The sequence below is a fragment of the Pteropus alecto genome, unplaced genomic scaffold (genome assembly GCF_000325575.1).
Source record: "Pteropus alecto unplaced genomic scaffold, ASM32557v1 scaffold161, whole genome shotgun sequence".
Lineage (NCBI taxonomy): Eukaryota > Metazoa > Chordata > Mammalia > Chiroptera > Pteropodidae > Pteropus > Pteropus alecto.
This window is the reverse complement of record NW_006432943.1, coordinates 3,413,528-3,433,616: the sequence shown is the minus strand read 5'-3', so window position 1 is coordinate 3,433,616 and position 20,089 is coordinate 3,413,528. Positions and strand designations below refer to the sequence as shown.

General features: G+C 35.2%; 1 protein-coding gene and 1 pseudogene across 5 annotated transcripts; one reads left to right on the top strand and one right to left on the bottom strand.

The window, feature by feature from the left end:
• Positions 1-7: 7 nt before the first annotated feature.
• THAP9 (THAP domain containing 9) lies at positions 8-19,997 on the top strand. 5 transcript variants are annotated; one of them, XM_006907593.3, is made up of 5 exons: positions 8-226; positions 7,422-7,617; positions 8,973-9,276; positions 10,470-10,620; positions 14,278-19,997. In XM_006907593.3, the coding sequence occupies exons 1-5, from the start codon at positions 147-149 to the stop codon at positions 16,253-16,255; spliced, it is 2,709 nt and encodes a 902-aa protein (XP_006907655.1). In that variant the 5' UTR covers positions 8-146; the 3' UTR covers positions 16,256-19,997. The 5 variants fall into 5 exon arrangements, with proteins under 5 accessions (XP_006907655.1, XP_024899565.1, XP_024899567.1 ...); XM_025043797.1 differs by having other exon boundaries at positions 27-138; XM_025043796.1 differs by lacking the exon at positions 8-226 and adding an exon at positions 333-880.
• Positions 889-2,695, bottom strand: LOC107195366 (annotated as a pseudogene).
• Positions 19,998-20,089: the final 92 nt, after the last annotated feature.

The window sequence follows — 20,089 nt, the reverse complement described above, 5'->3', positions numbered from 1 at the left end:
AAGGAGAGGAAAAGTGGGAATCCTGCGTCTTAAGAGCCCGCCTTCCCGACAAATAAAGGTCGCAGACGTCTAGCGGGCGGAGCTAAGTTTATCGTGATTCATATCGTCGCGGGAATACTGACAGTGGATCCCCACATAGTAAGAAGATGACCCGAAGTTGCTCGGCAGTGGGCTGCAGCACCCGGGACACCGTGCAGAGCCGCAAGCGCGGCTACTCTTTCCACCAGTGCGTGAGAGCAGCCGTGAAGTTGTCTTAACTCCTAGCACTGCCAAGCCGGCAGTAGGCCAGGGAGGGGTGGGGCCGGCCACGGTGTCGTGGTGTCGACGTGACGTACTTGACGTGCGTTACGTGGGACTGGGGAAGCATGGGGGTAACTTTCAGGGTTAAGGTCGTTCTAGCTTTTTCCTCTCAGTGTTTACCTCCAAATTGCTGATTGTTTCTCAATGCCTCGCGCTTGCCTAATGCCTTTTAACGACAGTTACTCGAAAGGAGTTGTGCTTCCTTTCTGTCTTAACGTAAAGAGACGGGAAGGGAGGGAAGTTTGGGGAAACTGTTGAAGGCGTGCGCTTCCATTGGCGTGAGTGAGTTGCTCATGAGCATAAGTACAAATCTGTTTTCACCAGTACTGTCTGTCATTGCAAGTTGTTCAGTAGTATTAACAGCTGTAGAAGGCTGGTCCTATTCTGGCTGGATCTGGTCATGACAAGGAAGTTCCTTTAGCTCAAGAGGGGGGCAGGTCTTCAGACCAGTGTAATTTGAACGGGCACGTATGGTCCAGACTGGTATATAGGTCATTCAGTTAATGTTAAAGCCACAATGGGAAAGAGAAACGTGGTCAAAACATCCTCCCAGACAAAAAGAAATGTACTTCAAAAAGGGGTAAAGTAATATGAGATATAGTTAAACCATTAACAAAAACTAGTATGAGAACGTGAAAAAGAGCTTTATGGGACAGGTGATATTTAAGTTGGACCTTGAACCATTTCCTGGGTTGGGGTGTGAGGGTGGGAGGAGGATAGCACTTAAATAGGAATAGTATGGAAAAATGTAAAGGGATGGAAAATGTAGATTCAATGTACACGAGTGGAAAAAGTAGCTCGGAAACTTTTTTTTATTTTTTTAATTAAAATGTCAGGTTAAGGAGTTCCAACTATATGTGGTAAGCCTTCTGTAGTCATTGTTTTGTTTTTGGAATAGGGCTGATCCTCCACCTAAACTGTTTTAATTGCATTCTTTCCTTTTTCCTCTGGGTTTTTCTCCCCAATCAATTAGTTTCTGTTCTCTTTTTATCTTCAGCTGCTCTCTACAGATAACTCGCCTCAAGTGAGTGAACATACTTGATTGAATTACAGTACCCCCTCCCCCATCTGAAACTAGAGCATTCTTATGAAATCTCTTATAAACTGAAATGGCATAAAGTGAACAGTATGCCCTGCTTTCAGAAAGTTTACATTCCGCCACATCGCTTTTACGAAAGAGCTGCCTTAGTACCTGTTTTCACTGACTGAAAGAAATCTGGAGGATTTTCGCTTTTGCAAAAAGAAGCCCTTACCACACTAATTTGGTTTTTCGTAAAGCGAAGTGGCTTAATTCAAACTTCAGAACGTGGGAGATACATGTACTTACTTTTTTAAATACAGACACACAAACTCTTGAACTATGTGCTCCTCTACACTACCCAATTACTGTAATTCCCTTTATAATCATGCTCTTCAAAACAGGAACATATACCCACTTCCCTAAATTACATTGACTTTTCAACCTACCGCACCCAGTTACCTGTCAGCACTGCTCTAATAACAAAGGGTCACTGGTAATCTTTCCAAATTTAAGTGAGCGCTTTTAAGTCTCTTGACCTCTTTTTTAATCATATTTACTACTTGAAACTCACTTCCCTTGGCTTTATTGACATACACTCCCTAGTTCTCTTCCTTTTCTCTAATTTCTTCCTTAATTTTTGCTGTCCTGCTTTTCCTGTGCCTTCTACCTACGTTCCTTAAATTGGGACGAATTCATTTATTGCTTTTATTTGTTTTATTGAGGACCAAAGTAAGACCTGCTTAATATAAAAACAAAGATGCATTATAACAATAGTTATTATAATAGTCTGCTATGATTCTTCCATTCTGATTTCTTCCCTATTCATTCCATTTTCCAGGCAATGATTTTTATGAAAATGCATATTTTACCATGCTGATTCCCTGAGGATTTTTGTTTTTTCACGTAAAAGTTCTTAGTTTATTTGTCCTCTCATGATAAATCTATACAGTCAGCACAGATAAAGTCACTCATGAATCTTTACTACTTCTTTTTGCCAGCACCAACATTGGCCTTTGCAGTCTCCCTTACTTACTTCATTCTGTTCTTGTGTTCCTTTCACCGTTTTCTTGAGGTGTATTTTTCTTCATACAGGCCATGTCTTGCAAGTCTATGTTTGGGTTCATTTCTCTTTGTGTAATCCAAGGAATCATAAATCATGTCAAAGCCAGCTGTCTTGCCACCACCAAAATGGATTCTGAATCCAAAAACAAAGATGACATCTGGTGTGGTCTTGTACATTTTGGCTTATTTTTCCCCAATTTCTGACTTAGGTACTGTTGCCTTCTCAGGGTGAAGGATGTCGATAACTATTTGTTTCTCCTGTAGTAGTTTATTAAGCATGGACTTCTTGGTCCAGATAGTTACTGTGTTCATGATGGTAGCCGACCTTCAAGCAGCCAGTAGGGAAAAGATCCCAGAAGGAAGGATTTTAATCCCTTGGGCTCTTCGGTGCCTAATAGAGTCCAGGCTTCTCTATAAAGCCCTCCTACACCTCTCTTCCAACCTGAAAATTACAACATTTCTATTATTGTACATGTGCTCTGAATTAAACACATGTCTTTGTATACATGGGAAGCAATCATCTTTGTCTTCCTGACACCTAGGAAGTTGTAAGGAAGGCAGGAGAGAATAGAGACAGGAAAAGAAGTGAAAATAGGAAAAAGCTAATACGAGAAGGAGAGAATTAGTCAACTTGCCATTGCCTAAAGCTGCCACTCTTTGATCATGGAATTCTCTTCATAAAAAAATTTTTAAGTACATTCCCCTGATATGTGCATAGTGATTTATAAATTACAATTATGAAGTGATGTGCTAATATATATTTTGGAACACACAAAGGATGGGGCAAAATTTATAAAAATAGTTTTAATATTTTCTTCAAATCTCAGTAGGTGAGTGCAGACTCCTGTGGTGGCCACTGATCTGAAGGATGGATCCAAAACTTATTAGTATAGAAGACTCTGTGATGTAGCCTTTAGCTACCTATCTAGTCCCTCTGTAACCACTCCCAGCTACCTCTGCACTCTCCTTTCAACCCTCCAGATTAACTTATTTTTCATTGCTTTATCGGCCAGTAAGTTCTCAAGTAGTTATTTCATATCTCCGTGATTTTGCATCTGCTTGGAGTGGCCATTAGCTGCATGGCAAACTCCTGTTGACACTTCAGCTCTAGCTCCAATGTTCTCTCCTCTGAAGCTTTCCCAGGCATCCTCCAGCACCATCACCAAGTTGTGAGAAGTTGCAAGGACACAGGAAAAGGCTCTGGTTGAAATGCATGAATTAAAATGACTTAAAGGTGTGGAAACTGTTATAAGAATATTGGTGTTCTGTCAAACGCAAATTGGCTAAATGTGAAGTGGGATTGGCAAGTTGAAAATTAAAGTGACTCTTTGATTCATTTTCTTTTTGCTGGTATAAAGAGATTTAGAAATTTATTTCATAACCAAAAGAATATATGTATGATAATTTGGAAGAGTTTTTGCCTGAATTGTAATAAATTCTATTTTTAAACTTTTATTATGAAATGTTTTAAATACACTAGCAAGCACAAAATAATATATAACAAACACCTGTGTACCCATCACTAGGATTAAACAGATGTTAACATTTTCCTAGATTCAGATTTTTGTTTTCTTCAGAAGATAATTAAATGATAGTTAAAACCCTAACCCTCAATCCTTTCTCTCCCTCTCCAGAGATAACCATTGTAGGAGAGGTTTTGTTAGCCACTTTTCTGGAAAAATTTGATGTGTAGGGAGCGAAAGGTAAATTCCTGCCATTATAAAAAGGGCATAGTCAACAGGAAAAAGAAAATGGATTCTGTATTACAGTGTAAACCAATTTGTTGTCGTGTGTATGAGATGGTGATTGGTTTGGGATGATGACTGGGATTTTTCTTCTACAAAGGTGGCTTTAGACTAGAGAGATAGGAATTCCAATTTCAACTATTTACTAGTGGCTGTACTTGGCTCAAGTTTCATCTTTTATAAAAAGATAAAAATCTGTCTTGCAGTGTTTTTTTAATACTAAAACTAAGATTTTAAATTATATATGTCTCTGTGTGTGTATGATAAGGAAAATGCTTTGAAAGTAGTATCTAAATTATTGCCAATTTAATTTTGTCCAAAATTCAAATTAGTCATGCTGGTTAGACTGCAGTATTTCCCAACCATTTTCATGTCATTTTTCACATAGAAAATATTTGTTTAATACTTAGGGCAAACCAACAAAGCTATTTGGGACTGGCTTAATGTAACTACTTCGAGAGTTCCAGGTAGCCTAGGCCACCCAATGGGCTAAAGAGTTTGATAGCAGTGCTCACCAGGCATGCCAGTTGGGAAGCTTTGCGTCAGAGGATCAGGCTAGTAATGTAACTTAGTGGACTAGCCAAATTTTGATGATTCTATGCATGCTTAGCAGCTACACTCAATTTGTGGAAACGCTGCCTCACCAACATATGCCGTTAGTTTAGAAAAGAACCTAGTGAAAAGGTATAGATTTACCTCTCTTTTATTGGAAAAACAACTCCCTATACATTCTGTCTTGATCAAGTAGCATCATCTTCTTGGAACAATTGAAAAGAACTCCTGAGAGTGGAATTAGTTGCTCCTAGGAAAGAACAAACTTTGGATAGTTCTTTACCATTTACAAAGTGTTTTTATTTGTTTGTTTTAATTATTGTTATTTTTATTATGGTGACATTGATTAACAAAATCCAGTAAGTTTCAAATGTACAATTCAACAGTAAGGCATATATATAGATATTGCATTGTGTGTTCGCCGCTCATAGTTTTCTTTCTGTCACCACATATTTGACCCCTTTTACCTCATCTACCTCCCCACTCCTCCCCACCTTCTGGTAACCACTAGTCTATTGTCCATGTCCATGAGTCTCTGTTTGTCCTCTTTGCTTGTTGTTTTTAGGTTTATATCCCACATATAAGTGATATCATGTGGTTTTCAACTTTTTCTCTCTGGCTTATTTCACTTAGCATGATGATCTCAAGGTTCATTCATCCATGTTGTCACAAATAGCAGTATTTCATCTCTTCTTATGGCTGAGTAATATTCTATTGTATATATGTACCACAGCTTCTTTAGCCCATCATCTATCGTAGGACACTTCAGTTGCTTCCATGTCCTGGGCACTGTGAATAATGCTATGAAAATTGGTGTGCAAATATCTTTTCAGATATGGGTTTTCAAGTCTTTGGGGGTAAATACCCAGTAGAGGGATTGCTGGATCATATGGTAGATCAATTCTTAGCTTTTTGAGGAACCTCCATACTGTTTTCCATAGTGGCTGTACCAAATTGCAGTCCCACCAGCAGTGTATGAGGGTTCTTTTTTCTCTGCATCCTCTCCAGCATTTGTTATTACTTGTCCTATTGATTATAGCTATTCTAACAGGTGTGAGATGGTATCTCATTGTGGTTTTGATTTGCATTTTCCTAATAGCTAGTGATGTTGAACATCTTTTCAAATATTTGTTGGCCATTTGTATTTCCTCTAGGGAGAAGTGTCTGTTCAGGTCCTTTGCCCATTTTTTGATTGGATCATTTGTGGGTTTTTTGGGTTTTTTTGTCGTTATTGAGTTGTGTGCGTTCTTTGTATATTTTGGATATTAGGCCCTTATCGGAGGCATTGCTTGCAAATATATTTTCCCATTTGGATGGTTGTCACTTTATCTTGTTGACGGTTTCTTTTGCTAAGTAGAAGCTTTTAGTTTCATATAATCCCATTAATTTATTTTTGCTTTTACTTTCCTTACCTTTGAGGAAATTCATAAAATCCTCTTTAAGTCCTACAAAATGCTTTTGAATACATTTGTATCCTATGCACTCTTACTACAGCCCTATGAAGAGGCTCTAGCATTGAGAGATGTATCTAATACCATATGACTGGTAAAAGATAATTGAGGCTTAAATACAGATTTTCCAATTTAGTGTTTTTTCTCAAGGTGGTTGAGAGAGTATCTCAGAATTATGTTTTCCCATACTGCTATATTATTTCTCTAACAATTAGCCTAGGGAATTAAAATTTTTACCAGTTTCAGTTCTTAACAACTATATGCTTTAAAGCTTAAATTATAATATATAAAAGTCATACAGCTACCTTAGATCTGTCTCCAAGATAAATCAAAGAAGAGGGTGCAGAAAGAGTAGTCTTGTGATTTTCTTTGTATAAATTACACAAGTTTTTTTCCTCACTCATTTCTAAACATCATAATTTGGCTGAGATTGAAAAATAGAAATGGAAGATAATTTTTATATTGAAGGCTAGGAAAAATGGTGACTTTCAAAACAAAATAGGAAATTCGAGTATAGGTAATAAATACTTGTTTTATACTGCTGAGTAACAATTTTCCTTAAAATTCAGTGGGAACATTACCACGCATAATCTCTGAAGAGTTGGGAATTTGGGAGTTGTTATAGGGAGTCTCATAAAATTGCAGTCAAAATGTTAGCCAAGACCACAGTCATCTGAAGGCTTGACTGAGGCTGAAGGATCTTCTTTCAAACAAGCTCACTCACATGTCCTTTGGCTGGAAGCCTCAGTTTCTTGTCTAGTGGGCCTCTCCGTAGGGCTGCTTATGACATAGCAGATAACTTCCCCCAGAGAAGAGGAAGCCTCAGTGCCTTTTATGATCTAGTGTCATCCACTAGATCCACTGTCACTTCTGCTTTTTTTATATTCCTTATGAGCAGATCACTAATTCCCGGCCATACTCACAGGAAGGGAATTAGGCTCCACCGTTGGAAGGAGAAGTACCAAAGAATTTGTGGACATTCTAAAGTCACCTCAGGACAGAAAGACACATATTAAATTTGATCAGATTCTGTTAAATGTAGGCAGTGAAGACAAAATGTGGTAGGATAGTTAATATAAGAATTGCCCCCATACAAATTGAAACAAGATCACTTAAATATTGAACTTTTGGATTAAAAAAAAATTGAAAAATGAAATCAGATTAAGTAAATTAAACATTAACTATACTTAAATGTTTTTATAAAGCAGTTAAATAATAAATAGGTTTCTGTCTGTTGTAGCATTACTATAATATTTTCATGTTAATGGAACTTTAATTTGATTGCTGTAGATTTCCAACTGATACCATACAGCGCTCAAAATGGATCAGGGCTGTTAATCGTGTGGACCCCAGAAGCAAAAAGATTTGGATCCCAGGACCAAGTGCTATGCTATGTTCCAAACATTTTCAGGAAAGTGACTTTGAGTCATATGGGATGAGAAGAAAATTGAAAAAAGGAGCTGTGCCTTCTGTTTCTCTATACAAGGTATTTAAATCTAGGTGTAAACAAAACTAAATTTTATAAAGCCTTTTAAAATCAAGATAGCTCACATTATAGCTAAAATTTGCATAGGTTAAAAAAAACCCTAGATCTTAAAATAAATTTAGTAATTGATTTTAAATGCTTAGAAAATTTGTTTATTTTTAAATCTATAATGTAATAGTAATTTGGCTTTGGAGCTTTTTAAAAAATAAGGTATACAAATGCAAAACATACATCTAGATGTACATAAAGGTTACCAAACTGATCATAAAAATCAACTAGTAGATATAAATGGACTTAGAATTCAGGCTTTTAAATATGAGACAGTTTTCAAAATACTTTGAAATTTTTTTGGCTTCTCTCAATACTGTTATTGATTTTGACCAAAAATGTACCTAATTATTAGTATTGATATAGAGAGACGTATACAGAAATAGAAGACTATGAGTCACCAGTATTGATGTTAACATTTTTACTGTTTCTTTTCATTGTTTTTATTTTATCCTTAGCCACACTCTTGTACATGACTCAGTGATGGTCTGCAATTTGCAATAGTCATCTAACTGTTCTATCTTGCCACTACTCTTACCTTCCTCTTATTCAATAGAGTCTCCTGTTGGCATTGTTTTATCTTATTCTCCTATTCAGAAGCATAGAGTTGGTGTCAAATCCAAATTCATTAATTCCAAGAACTTCCTATTTAACTTATTTGTATATTTCTAACTGCTTTGAACTCTCTTTTTTTGAACCACATATACTTTCCTACTGTATATGTGGTAAATTGACTTGCTTTCATGCTTTTGTGTAAATCAATAATAGTTACTGTTTATTGAGACCTACAACGGTTCAGGCATTGTACTAGGAGATTTACATAAATTATCTTCTTGTATCCTCAAAACAAATGAGATAAGGAATTCTAGAAGTTAAGAGACAGCTAACAAGTGAGGGAGCCGGAATTCGAACCCAGGTCAGTCTTAATTCCAAAGCTCAGGCTTTGTCCACTTGCACTGCTAACTTCCCTATCCTCTCCATTGAGCCTTGTTATTGCTCCTTCAAAGAACTACTCAAAACATACATATGAAACCTCCCCAAATTACCACCTTTCTCTAGTTACTTTAATCATTTCAAAAACTTTCAGTGTCTTGTTACCATTTCTGTATAGGTGCAAAGAAAATAAACCCTGTTTACATTGTCTTTTACATTACACATTAAAAAAAAAATTAGAGGTTATGATTTTTCTTTCTTAACTAACTCTCAACAGCAACCAGGTGAGTGCTTTGCATTTAGTGCTATTTTTATAGATAATTTTCTATTTGATAATTTCTAAAATAACCTTAATTTTTTTATTTCTCTCGTAGGTTCTCCAAGGTGTACACCTTAAAGGTAAAGCAAGACTGAAAATCCTAAAAGAGCCACTTCCTGATGATTCTGAAGAGGTTACTACTGAGGATCATAACTACAGTTTAAGGAGACCTTTGACAATAGGTACAGAGAAACTGGCTGAGGTGCAAGAGATGCTACCAGTGTCCAAAAAGGGACTTGTTCCAGTAAAAAACTACAGGATGATCAAAAAGAGAAAGGGCTTACAATTAATTGATACACTGGTGGAAGAGAAACTACTTTCTGAAGAAACAGAGTGTCTGCTACGAGCACAATTTTCAGGTATGTTCTCATCACCTCTAATATTTACAAAATAGCTCTTAATTTTTCTGAACCATCATTAAGTACTATTTTGCTGTTGCCTATACAAACAGGCTTTTGGTTGAGAAGTGAAAAGTCTTGTTAGAGTAAACAAGAATGAAATGTAATCACCAAAATCCTTTTATGGTTTTCCAGTTTTGAGAGTAATATGTTTATTATAGGAAAAGCAAAGAAATATATAAATGATAAAAATAATACATAGTCCTACTACCCAGAGATCAGATTATATGGTTTATACAATATACTGTACTTTTCACTTTTATAGGAGCACTTAACCTATGTTACTATAAATTTTTTATAAATGATTTTAACTGCTACATAATTGATCACTAAAGTCTTTTTACAACAGAGTTGAACTAGATAATTGCAAAATCCCTTTGAACTTGAAAATTTTTTGCATCTCCAAGTTTTTTTCCTAAAATATTCCAGAGAGAGAGAGAGAGACTGTGTGTGTGTGGCCATTGAAAAACTACCTAGTCTTCTTTGTGAACCAGGATGTTTGAAGAGGGGCAAAATAAGAATTGCCAACTTACTCTTTGATGAAAGAAGCAGAGATTTTTGGATTTACATTCTGGTAAATAAGCATGTCCTGTTTCTAGAAAGAGTAGGTGTCTCCAAAGGAAGAGAATATTTTGTGTTTTTCCAAGAAAAGAATAGAAATAATAATATGGGTCCCCACCAGGAACAGAGGATTTTTTTTCTCTCAGCGGTAGGCAAGATTTTCTGTTCAATCAGAATAGTGCACTATCTCCAGAAATGTTTCTCATGTCTAATTTTCACCCTCAGATAAATGGTAGCCAGGGAACAAAATAAATATCTCCATAATCAAGAGACTAATTTTATCCAGTTATTTCATTTTCTTTTCTGTTTCTCTAAAAATGTATACTCAGGCTGCCAGTGAATAGTAAAACATAATAATTCAAGTTGAAATTTTTTCTTCCCTCTTTCTAGTGAAATGATCCAAAATGAACAGGATACATTTTATGGTCAACAGGCTCAAAGATTGGATCTTAATTTCAGAACAAACTCAGTTAAAAAGAGATTGTATTTGAATTTTGGCATCTAGTGCAGTTTATATTCAAATGCTATGATCTATACCTGAATATGTTAACTGTACACATTTTTCATCACTAAGAATAAATTTGTTTTAACAGATTTTAAGTGGGAATTGTATAACTGGACAGAAACATCTGAGTACTCTACAGAAATGAAACAATTTGCATGTACACTCTACTTGTGCAGTAGCAATGTCTATGATTATGTAAGAAAGATTCTTAAGCTGCCTCATTCTTCCATCCTCAGAACGTAAGTGAATTACGTTTTAGATGTTAAATAAAAAAAAATTTCTTTTATTGCATTTTAGACATTATAATTCATACTCAGTCCATTTTCTCTTTGTAAAAACTTGTAGGTGGTATTTGCATATTACCACAATTGATAATTTCGCCAACAAAATGAAGACATATAGTCTGACAAATTTTTCGCGTCTTCTAAATGGTAGAGACATATTGGGTGATAAAAATTTGAATCTTAAATATCGGAATTTCTAATACACTTAGTAGTTTTAATGTCTGATTATCTTGGAAAATCTAGAACACTGCTAGATCAATACCATCGGTTTGAGGCAGTGCACAAAAATATGAATTTTTTGTAAGCACTGTAGTTGATGGCAGAGCAGGTTTTTCAGAGACCAGATTATGATAAATAAATTTTTAGGATTGTGGTCAAAATACATAGATATATTTATAATTCTCTTAGTAGGAAGCAAATAACAGGATGGCTTTATAGTAATGTCTTACAAATTTAATACTCAGCTTTTACTGTTTTTTTTATTATTGGTTTTATAGATTCCTTTTTACTCACTTTTACTTGTTTATTTGGCTTAAACAACAAAAATTTACTTTCTCATAGTTCTGGAGACGAGAAGTCCAAAATCAAGGTGTTGACCAAGTTATTTCCTTCCGCAGGCTGTGAGTGAAGGGTCTGTTCCAGGCCCCTCTCCCTGGCTTGTACATGGTGGTCTTCTCCCTGTGTTTCTTCACGTCATCTTGCACTATGCATGTGTGTTTCTGTGTCCAAATTTCCTCTTTATGCGGACACCAGTCGTGTTGGATTAGGATTCATGTTAGTGCCTTCGTTTTAACTTGATGACTTCTGTAAAGACCCTGTCTCCAAACAAGGTCACATTCTGAGGTACTGGGGGTTGGACTACAATATATCCTTTTTGAGGAACATAATTCAACCCCTTCCAGTCACTTTTCCTGCTGCATAAGCCTCCCACTACTCGGGGACTAAAGGCCAACTCCCTACTGTAGCTTACTGAGCTTCCCATGATGTGGCTTCTGCTGGGCCCTGCAGCTGATCTCTTGTCCCTTCCCTCTTGGATTCCATGCTCCAATTGTAAGGCATTTCTTGCTTCTTTTTGCTTTAGGGACTTACTCCTCTATCTGCCTAAAATGCCCATTCTCCCTATCTGTTAGTCCTGGTGATTAGTCTCCACATTTCAGGCTCACATTAGATTTCTCATCCTTTTGGAAGCCTGACCTGCCATTCTTGCACCAATTCTGGATTAGGTGCCCATCTTGCATTCACAGTATGGAGCTGAATCTTAGTACTTATAACACTGCCTACCCCACTAGACTGTGAGCTGCCCACGTATGAGGCCTGTGTCTGGTTCTTTATTATGCACACACATCCTGACCCCTGAGTGGTGCCTGGAACACAATAGTCCCTTGATAATATTTGTGGAATTGAAAGAATTCTTGGATGGTCATTTAGGATTTTGAACAGATATAAAGAAGAAATGCAGTGGACTCGAAGTTGCTGTCTCATTAGCAGCACTGCACGAGCATTTGAGACCTTACTCCCTGGCATATGTTGTCAGTTTGGCTCAAAAAAACCTTATAAAAATTCAAAAAATAAAAAGCAGCACTCTATTTAATTCACTGGAGTTGGGGCAGAGACCAGCCAGGAATGGCAGGAGCCATCTCTCCTGGAAGGTGCCTCTTGGTTTCTTATTGCTTCAGCTTTAAAACAGATTCATAGGGGCTCAAAGCTGGAGAAACTCTTAGAGATCATGGAGTCCAACCCCCTCATTTTATAGAATGGAGAAATTGAGGCCCGGTATGAGGAAGGACCTTAATTATCATGACTTTTCTTTTCCATTTTTGGGAAAACATCTTTAAAAAAATTGAGATGTAATTGACATATAACATTAGTGTATACAACATTTATTCAGTATTTGTATATACTGTAAAATGATCACCACAATAATTCTAGATAATATCCATCACATATGGTTTTTTCCTTCTGATAAAAACTTTTAAGATCTTAGCAACTTTCAAATAAACAATATAGTATTATTAACTATAGTCACCATGCTGTACATTATATTCTCTAAAAAAAGAATGAGATTTTTCCTCCACACTATTAAAACACTGCTACTAATAAAAAATTTAGAAATGAGAGAAAAGAAAGGAAAATTCATTAATTGTTCTTCTACATTATATATGTAAACAATTATTATTAACATTTAGAGAATTTTCTTTCAGGCATTGTTATCTGTGGTTAGATTTACTAGTTTTTTACATGGTTGTGATCTTTAATAATATCAGAGTTTTACCCCATTAACTCGGGTATTCTCCAACTGCTGGACATCTACATTGTTTCCATTTTTTGGTTGTAATTGCTGTTTTTCATATTGAGATGAACATTTGCGTATAGGCTTATTCACTCTCTTTCATGATATGATTTTACCATTTAGGCTAGATACTATACATATTTATAAATATTTACTTTCTGCTATGCTAGAGACATTTTCGTAGACGCTGTGTTAATTCCTCCTCCTATACCTTTTTTAGTCAAGTCCTCTGCAATGGTTTTAAAACATACTGGTTTTCCTCTATGGTTTATATGAGACGTTCTCTCAGTGACACACACACACACGTGTATATATATTTACACACACATACACATATGGCATGTAGTGAGAGTAAATTCTGTTTATGAAAATTCTAGTTTGCAGCAGAATATTTGGAAAGCCCTGTCCTGAAATACTTAGGAAAGTACATTAAAATTTCAATTAAATAGACGTCAGCTGTTCAGGAAGAAACCTTGGCAACCTAGAATATAGCCCCCAAATCAGAAATTTAACCCCCAAAAGTCATTGAATTACAAAAGTACATTTCAGTTAAGATGAGCACCTCAGTCTCTACCTCAGAATCCATTTAGTCTTACTGTAGAAATTTATTAAACTTGGCTGTTTCCTTTCGTGACCTACAACAAACTAGGAAGAATAAATTAGAACCAAGTCAGAAGAATTCTGAAGACAGACAGCGATAGTAATAGAAAAGAATAATCAGCAGTCTGGAAGGTCAGGGATACTATATAAGGACTCCAAAGATAGTAGTGAGGGTACTTTGTGTAGGAGCAAACAGATGCAGACACCTAAATTACCATAGGGCATACTTTTGAAGCTGTAAGGAGCAGTGAGAAAAGCTCTGAATAGGACATCAGCAAAGCTGGGTTTTGCATTTGTGTATAACTAGCAGCACAATATAGGCCAAGTGGTTTAACCACTCTGTACCAGTTTCCTGACTTTAACATAAGATAGATGTACTAAATGTTCCCAAAGTTTTTTTCTTTCAACAATTTTCTCATTTCAGTGAATTTATAGGTAAGACTGGTTTATGATCTAAATTATAAACATCATTTAGAACAAACTGGGTAATTGATTTGTATACTTTTAAAAGAAATGAGAAAATTGATTTTGTGGTATGTTTCTAAGTTTCTTACTATTTTATGGTAACTGAATATTTGCTTGAAAATGTCTGTAGAATTTGGCTACTTATATTTGGCTTTATTACAGGAATTAGAGTCTACTTTAGTGCCATTTAAGGCATTTTCCACTTTTTAAATTTCTTCATTTGAGTTTTATATTTTTCATTTTTTTACATTTTCTAGGTGGTTATCCAAATGCAAATCAAGTCCAGGTTTCAACAGCAACATTTTTTCTTTACTTCAACAAAGAGTAGAGAATGGAGACCAGCTGTATCAGTATTGTTCACTGATAATAAAAGGCATATCTCTCAAACAACAACTTCAGTGGGACCCCAGCAGTCACCATTTGCAAGGGTTTATGGACTTTGGTCTTGGCAAACTTGATGCTGATGAAATGCCACTTGCCTCAGAAACTATTTTGTTAATGGCAGTAGGTATTTATGGTCATTGGAGAACACCTCTTGGTTATTTTTTTGTAAACAGGGCATCTGGATATTTGCAAGCTCAGTTGCTTCGTCTGGCTATTGGCAAACTGAGTGACATAGGGATCACAGTTGTGGCTGTTACGTCTGATGCTACAGCTCAAAGTGTTCAGATGGCAAAAGCATTGGGGATAAATATTGATGAAGACAACATGAAATGTACATTTCAGCATCCTTCATCTTCTAGTCAGCAGATTGCATACTTCTTTGATTCTTGCCACTTGCTTAAATTAATAAGAAATGCATTTCAGAATTTTCAAAGTATTCAATTTATTAATGGCATAGCACATTGGCAGCATCTTGTGGACTTAGTAGCACTAGAGGAACAAGAATTATCAAATATGGAAAGAATCCCAAGAAAACTTGCAAATTTGAAAAACCACGTACTGAAAATGAATTGTGCTGCCCAACTCTTCAGTGAGAGTGTGGCCAGTGCATTAGAATGTTTACTATCATTAGGCTTGCCTCCTTTTCAAAACTGCATTGGTACCATCCATTTTGTACGCTTAATTAATAATCTATTTGACATTTTTAATAGTAGAAACTATTATGGAAAGGGACATAAAGGACCTTTAATGCCTGAAACTTTCAGTAAAATTAATCACGTGTTAATTGAAGCCAAAACTATTTTTGTTACATTATGTGACACTAGCAATAATCAAATTATTAAAGGTAAGCGAAAATTAGGATTCCTGGGATTTTTGCTTAATGCTGAGAGCTTAAAATGGCTCTACCAAAATTATGTTTTCCCAAAGGTAATGCCTTTTCCATATCTTCTGACTTACAAATTCAGTCAAGACCATCTGGAATTATTTCTAAAGATGCTTAGACAGATATTAGCAACCAGTTCTAACCCTACTTGTATGGCATTCCAGAAAGCTTACCATAATTTGGAGACCAGATACAGATTACAAGATGAAGTTTTTCTAAGTGAACTAAGCATCCTTGACATTTCAATTGCTCGAAGGACAGACTTGGCCCTTTGGACAGTTCAACGTCAGTATGGTGTCAGCATTATAAAGACTCTTTTTCACAAAGAGGATATTTGCCAAGACTCATCTAATTGTTCATTAAGTGAGGCATTACTAGACCTGTCAGATCATAGGCAAAATCTCAGCTGTTGTGCTGGTTATATTGCAGATAAGTTATCATCTCTTTTAACTTGTGAGGATTGCATCAGTGCACTGTATGCATCGGATCACAAAGCCTCTAAAATTGGGTCACTGTTATGTGTTAAAAAGAAGAATGGTTTGCATATCCCTTCAGAAAGCTTATGTCAAGTCATAAATATTTGTGAGCGAGTTGTAAGAGTCCATTCGAGAGTGGCAGTTTATGAACAACTTCCTAAATGGAGGGAATTTTATCTTCAACAGAAAATACTATGTGAGCTTTCTAGTTATATTGATCTTTTTGTAGATTTAGATGAGCATCTCTTTGATGGAGAAGTGTGTGCCATCAATCACTTTGTAAAGTTACTAAAGGATATAATAATCTGTTTCTTAAAGTTCAGAACTAAAGATGTAGCTCATTTCCCTTTAAAACACCATTCAGAAAGAATTGAAATGAAAACTTTGTCAAGGAAATACTGGTTATCTTTACAGGATTACAGATGTTCAGGTTTTGCTAATACCAATAAATTCAGGCATCTGCTATGTAACGATGGCTACCCATTCAAATGAGGTACCTAAAATATATTAAAACTTATATTAAGAACATTTATTTTAAAGTTCAAGTTAGGACCATATGTTATAAATAGACCATTCTGCACAATGAACAAGTTGGCATTTCTGACTTACTAGAATTTGTAATTTACATATTTTAAAATCGTTTTGAACTTTGGTATGGCTTATAGCATTACATCGTTAACCAAACTAGACAAAGAAGTCAGTAAAAGCAGGTACTGTCTTTGAATTTACTGAGACTGAATAATGTATCTGGACATACTGTTAACTTGTTCAACCTACTTTAAAAACAAGAGAGAATAACAACTAGGAGTCACCAAAACATTGACTCCTTTTATAAACATACTACATTCCCTATAAGAACTCTTTGATTTACAGCTCTTAAGAATGTTGACAGAATACCTATAAAACCTTGAATATACTTTAAAATATCAAATACCACAAAAATCTCTTTGCCAGGGTACCCTAAAGTAGATACTTATGCATTATCAGACATAAGGTAAACACATGAGCCACGAGATGGTTTCTTGTGCTGCAACTACACTGGGGGATGTTGTCTGGGAAGTACACAGGTGATGTAATTTTCACAATCCATTGTCTCTGGACTTCAAAATACTACTTTAAATAATAGAATGCATACTTACTTGACTCCTGTCAGAAGAGCCCAGTGCTCATTAGTGAATGAATAACAGAATTTCATGTGAGTAATAAATTGAAAAAAGATGATCAATTGAGACAATATATATGAAAAAAAAAATCAGTTTTAATTATATAATGAGTCTTTTCAGAAACTTAGGAGCTTAATCTACAGATGGAAACATAAGGGCAATTTTCTCCGTTCTCACATCCCCATATTTGAAAAGAAAAAAAAAAAAACCCATAGGTATACGTACTTTCACAAATGGGACTATTTTAATGGATAAAAGAAACAAGCACATATTCACCTGTGTATGTAAACACTTTTTTTGTCGTTGAGTGAATGTTCACATAGTTGATATGAAAACTGAAAATTGCAAAAGATTTAACAACTGGGTAAAGTTTTTCATTAGTTGAAATTCACTCTAAATAGCATATTTTGATATATTTCTATTCTACCTCAAATGAAGGCTTGTTTTGAAATGTAACTAGAGTTGTACCACTTTTTATACAAGAGCTATTGCTGAGAAGTCTGAATATTGTGGTTTTTATTTTGTTTGCAGTAGAATGACTTTAGATGCACCAAGATAAATCTTTAAGGAAGCCTCTTTTTAAATCACCACCTTTAACTTGTTTCTATACATCCAAGTTTTATACTTGATCTTTACTTAAAACTAGATTTGTATCTGTATTGTCTTATGTTCTTTGTTGTTACATTTGACTAGTATATTCCGTATTTTAAAAATTAGTGTTTTGCATTGCTCAAGTGCTAGATAAATTGGACATTAGAGATATTTCCATTACTGCCCTCAGCACAGTTAATTGCTCTTGCCCTTGTGAAAGTGTTCCAAGTCTGATATCAGACTTACTTGATATAATATGCTTACAGTGAAAACTTTTTTATATTTATGTATATTTGATAAGGGTAATTTAGTTTATAGATTTTACTCTTCACCTTTGTCCTTTTTTTCTTTGGAGAAAACTAACATTCTCTTCAGAAATTTATCCTTCCTACTCTTCAACAAATAGTACTGGAACAACTGGGTAGCCATATGCAAAAGTATTAACTCTAAATGGATCAGAAACCCAGATGTGTAAGAGGTAAAACTATAAAACTTTTAGAAGAGAGTAAATCTTTGAAACTTAAGATTAGGTGATCGTTCCTTAGATGTGACACAAAAAGCACAAGCACCAAAAAATAAATTGGACTTCATCAAAATTAAAAACTTGTGCTTCAAAGAATACCATCAAGAAAACGCACAGAATGGGAGAAAATTTTTACAGATCATATTACCTGACAAAGGACTTGTATCTAGACTGTAAAGAACTTCTGAAACTCAACAATCAACCCAGTTTTAAAAATGAGTAAAGACTGAGTAGATACTTCAAAGGAGATACACAAAGGGCCTATAAACATATGAATATGTGTTCAACATCATTAGTCATCTGGGAAATGCAAATCAAAACTACAGTGAGATGGCACTTCACACCCACTAGGGTGGCTATAATAAAAAAAAAGACCTAACAAGCATTGGCAAGAATGTGGAGAAATTGGAACCCTGGTAAGCTGTTGCTGGGAATGCGGTCACTTTGCAAAACAGCCTGGCAGTTCTTCAAAAGGTAAGTGAAAGAGTTACCATATGACCCAGCAATTCTGACAGGCATATGCCCAAGAGAAATGAAAGTACATGTAAAAACTTGTACACAGATTTCATAGCAGCATTATAATAGCTAAAAAGACTAAATGTCCAGCTGATGAATTAAAAAGTGCTGTATCCATATAATGGGTCATATGGTAAGTGTTTTACTTGATAATGAACTGCCAGAATTGTTTTTTGCAGTGTACCACTCTACATTTCAACCAGGAATGCTTGAAAATTCCAGTTGCTCTACTTCATCCCCAGAACTTGGTATTGTTAGGGTTTTGTTTTGAATTAGCCATTCTAAAAGGTGTGCAGTGATATTTCATTGTGGATTTTATTTTCCTGATAGCTAATAATGAGGAATATCTTTTCATAGGCTTAATTTGCCATCCACATAATCTTAAGTGAAATGTCTTTTCAAGTCATTTGCCCATATTTTGGAGGGTTGGTTTTTTCTTGAACATTATTTTATATTCTAGACATAAATGCATTATCAGATATTTTGCAAATATTTTCTCCTAGTCTGTGCTTTGAAGAGCAGACATTATTTTGATAAATCCAGTTTATCTATTTTTTAGGGATTATACTCCTTAGTTTTATATCTAAGAAATCTTGCCTAACTCATGGTTGGAGATTTTTTTGCTGTTTTTTCTTCTAGGTATTTTGTAGTTATAGGTTTTACATTTGGCTATGATCCATTTTCTGTTAATTTTGGTGTGATAAGTTGTTCATGTTTTTACATATGGCTATCCTAGCACCATTCGTTAAAAAAAACTATTCTTTCTCCAGTGACCTTTGAATCCTTGTCAAAAATTGACTACATCTATATCAGTCTATTTCCGGGGTCTCTGTTCTGTTCCATTGATCCAAGGGTGTAACGTTCACCAGCCAGTACCAACCAGTGTCTTGATTAGCCTTGAAATCAGTTGGGAGTCCTCCAAATTTTTTTCAAAAATGTTTGGCTATTTTAATTGTACCTTGTACATATTTTTGTTACATTTGATGGTGGTACTAACATTCATATGATGTTAGCTGTAGACTTTTTGTAGAAGCTTCTTATCAGGTTGAGGATTCCTGCTATTTCCAGTTATGTTTTTTTTTTTTTTAAATGATAAATGGGTGTTGAATTTTGTCAGATGATTTTTCTATACGTCTTTTGGGGGGAGAAATTTTTTGAGATATAATAATTTACATACCATTATATTCACCCTTAAAAAAATACAATTCAGTGGTTTTTAGCATATCCAAAAGGTGGATTTCTGCAGCTTTTGAGATGTTCACATAGTTTTTCTTCTTTTGTATGTTGATACATAACATTTTTTGTTTTTGAATGTTAGATCAACCTTTTATTCCTGGGATAAACCCACCCTGGTCATGATGTATTGTTTTTATATATTGCCAGATTTTATTTGCTAATAAAATTACAGTTACATTAAAGTCTGTGACCTTATATAAATAAACATTACCCTGGATATTATTTTCTTACTGCTTTTGAGTAAAACCCAAAAATGCCTTAAGTGCTTTCATAAAACAAAAGTAAAATTTTAATTTC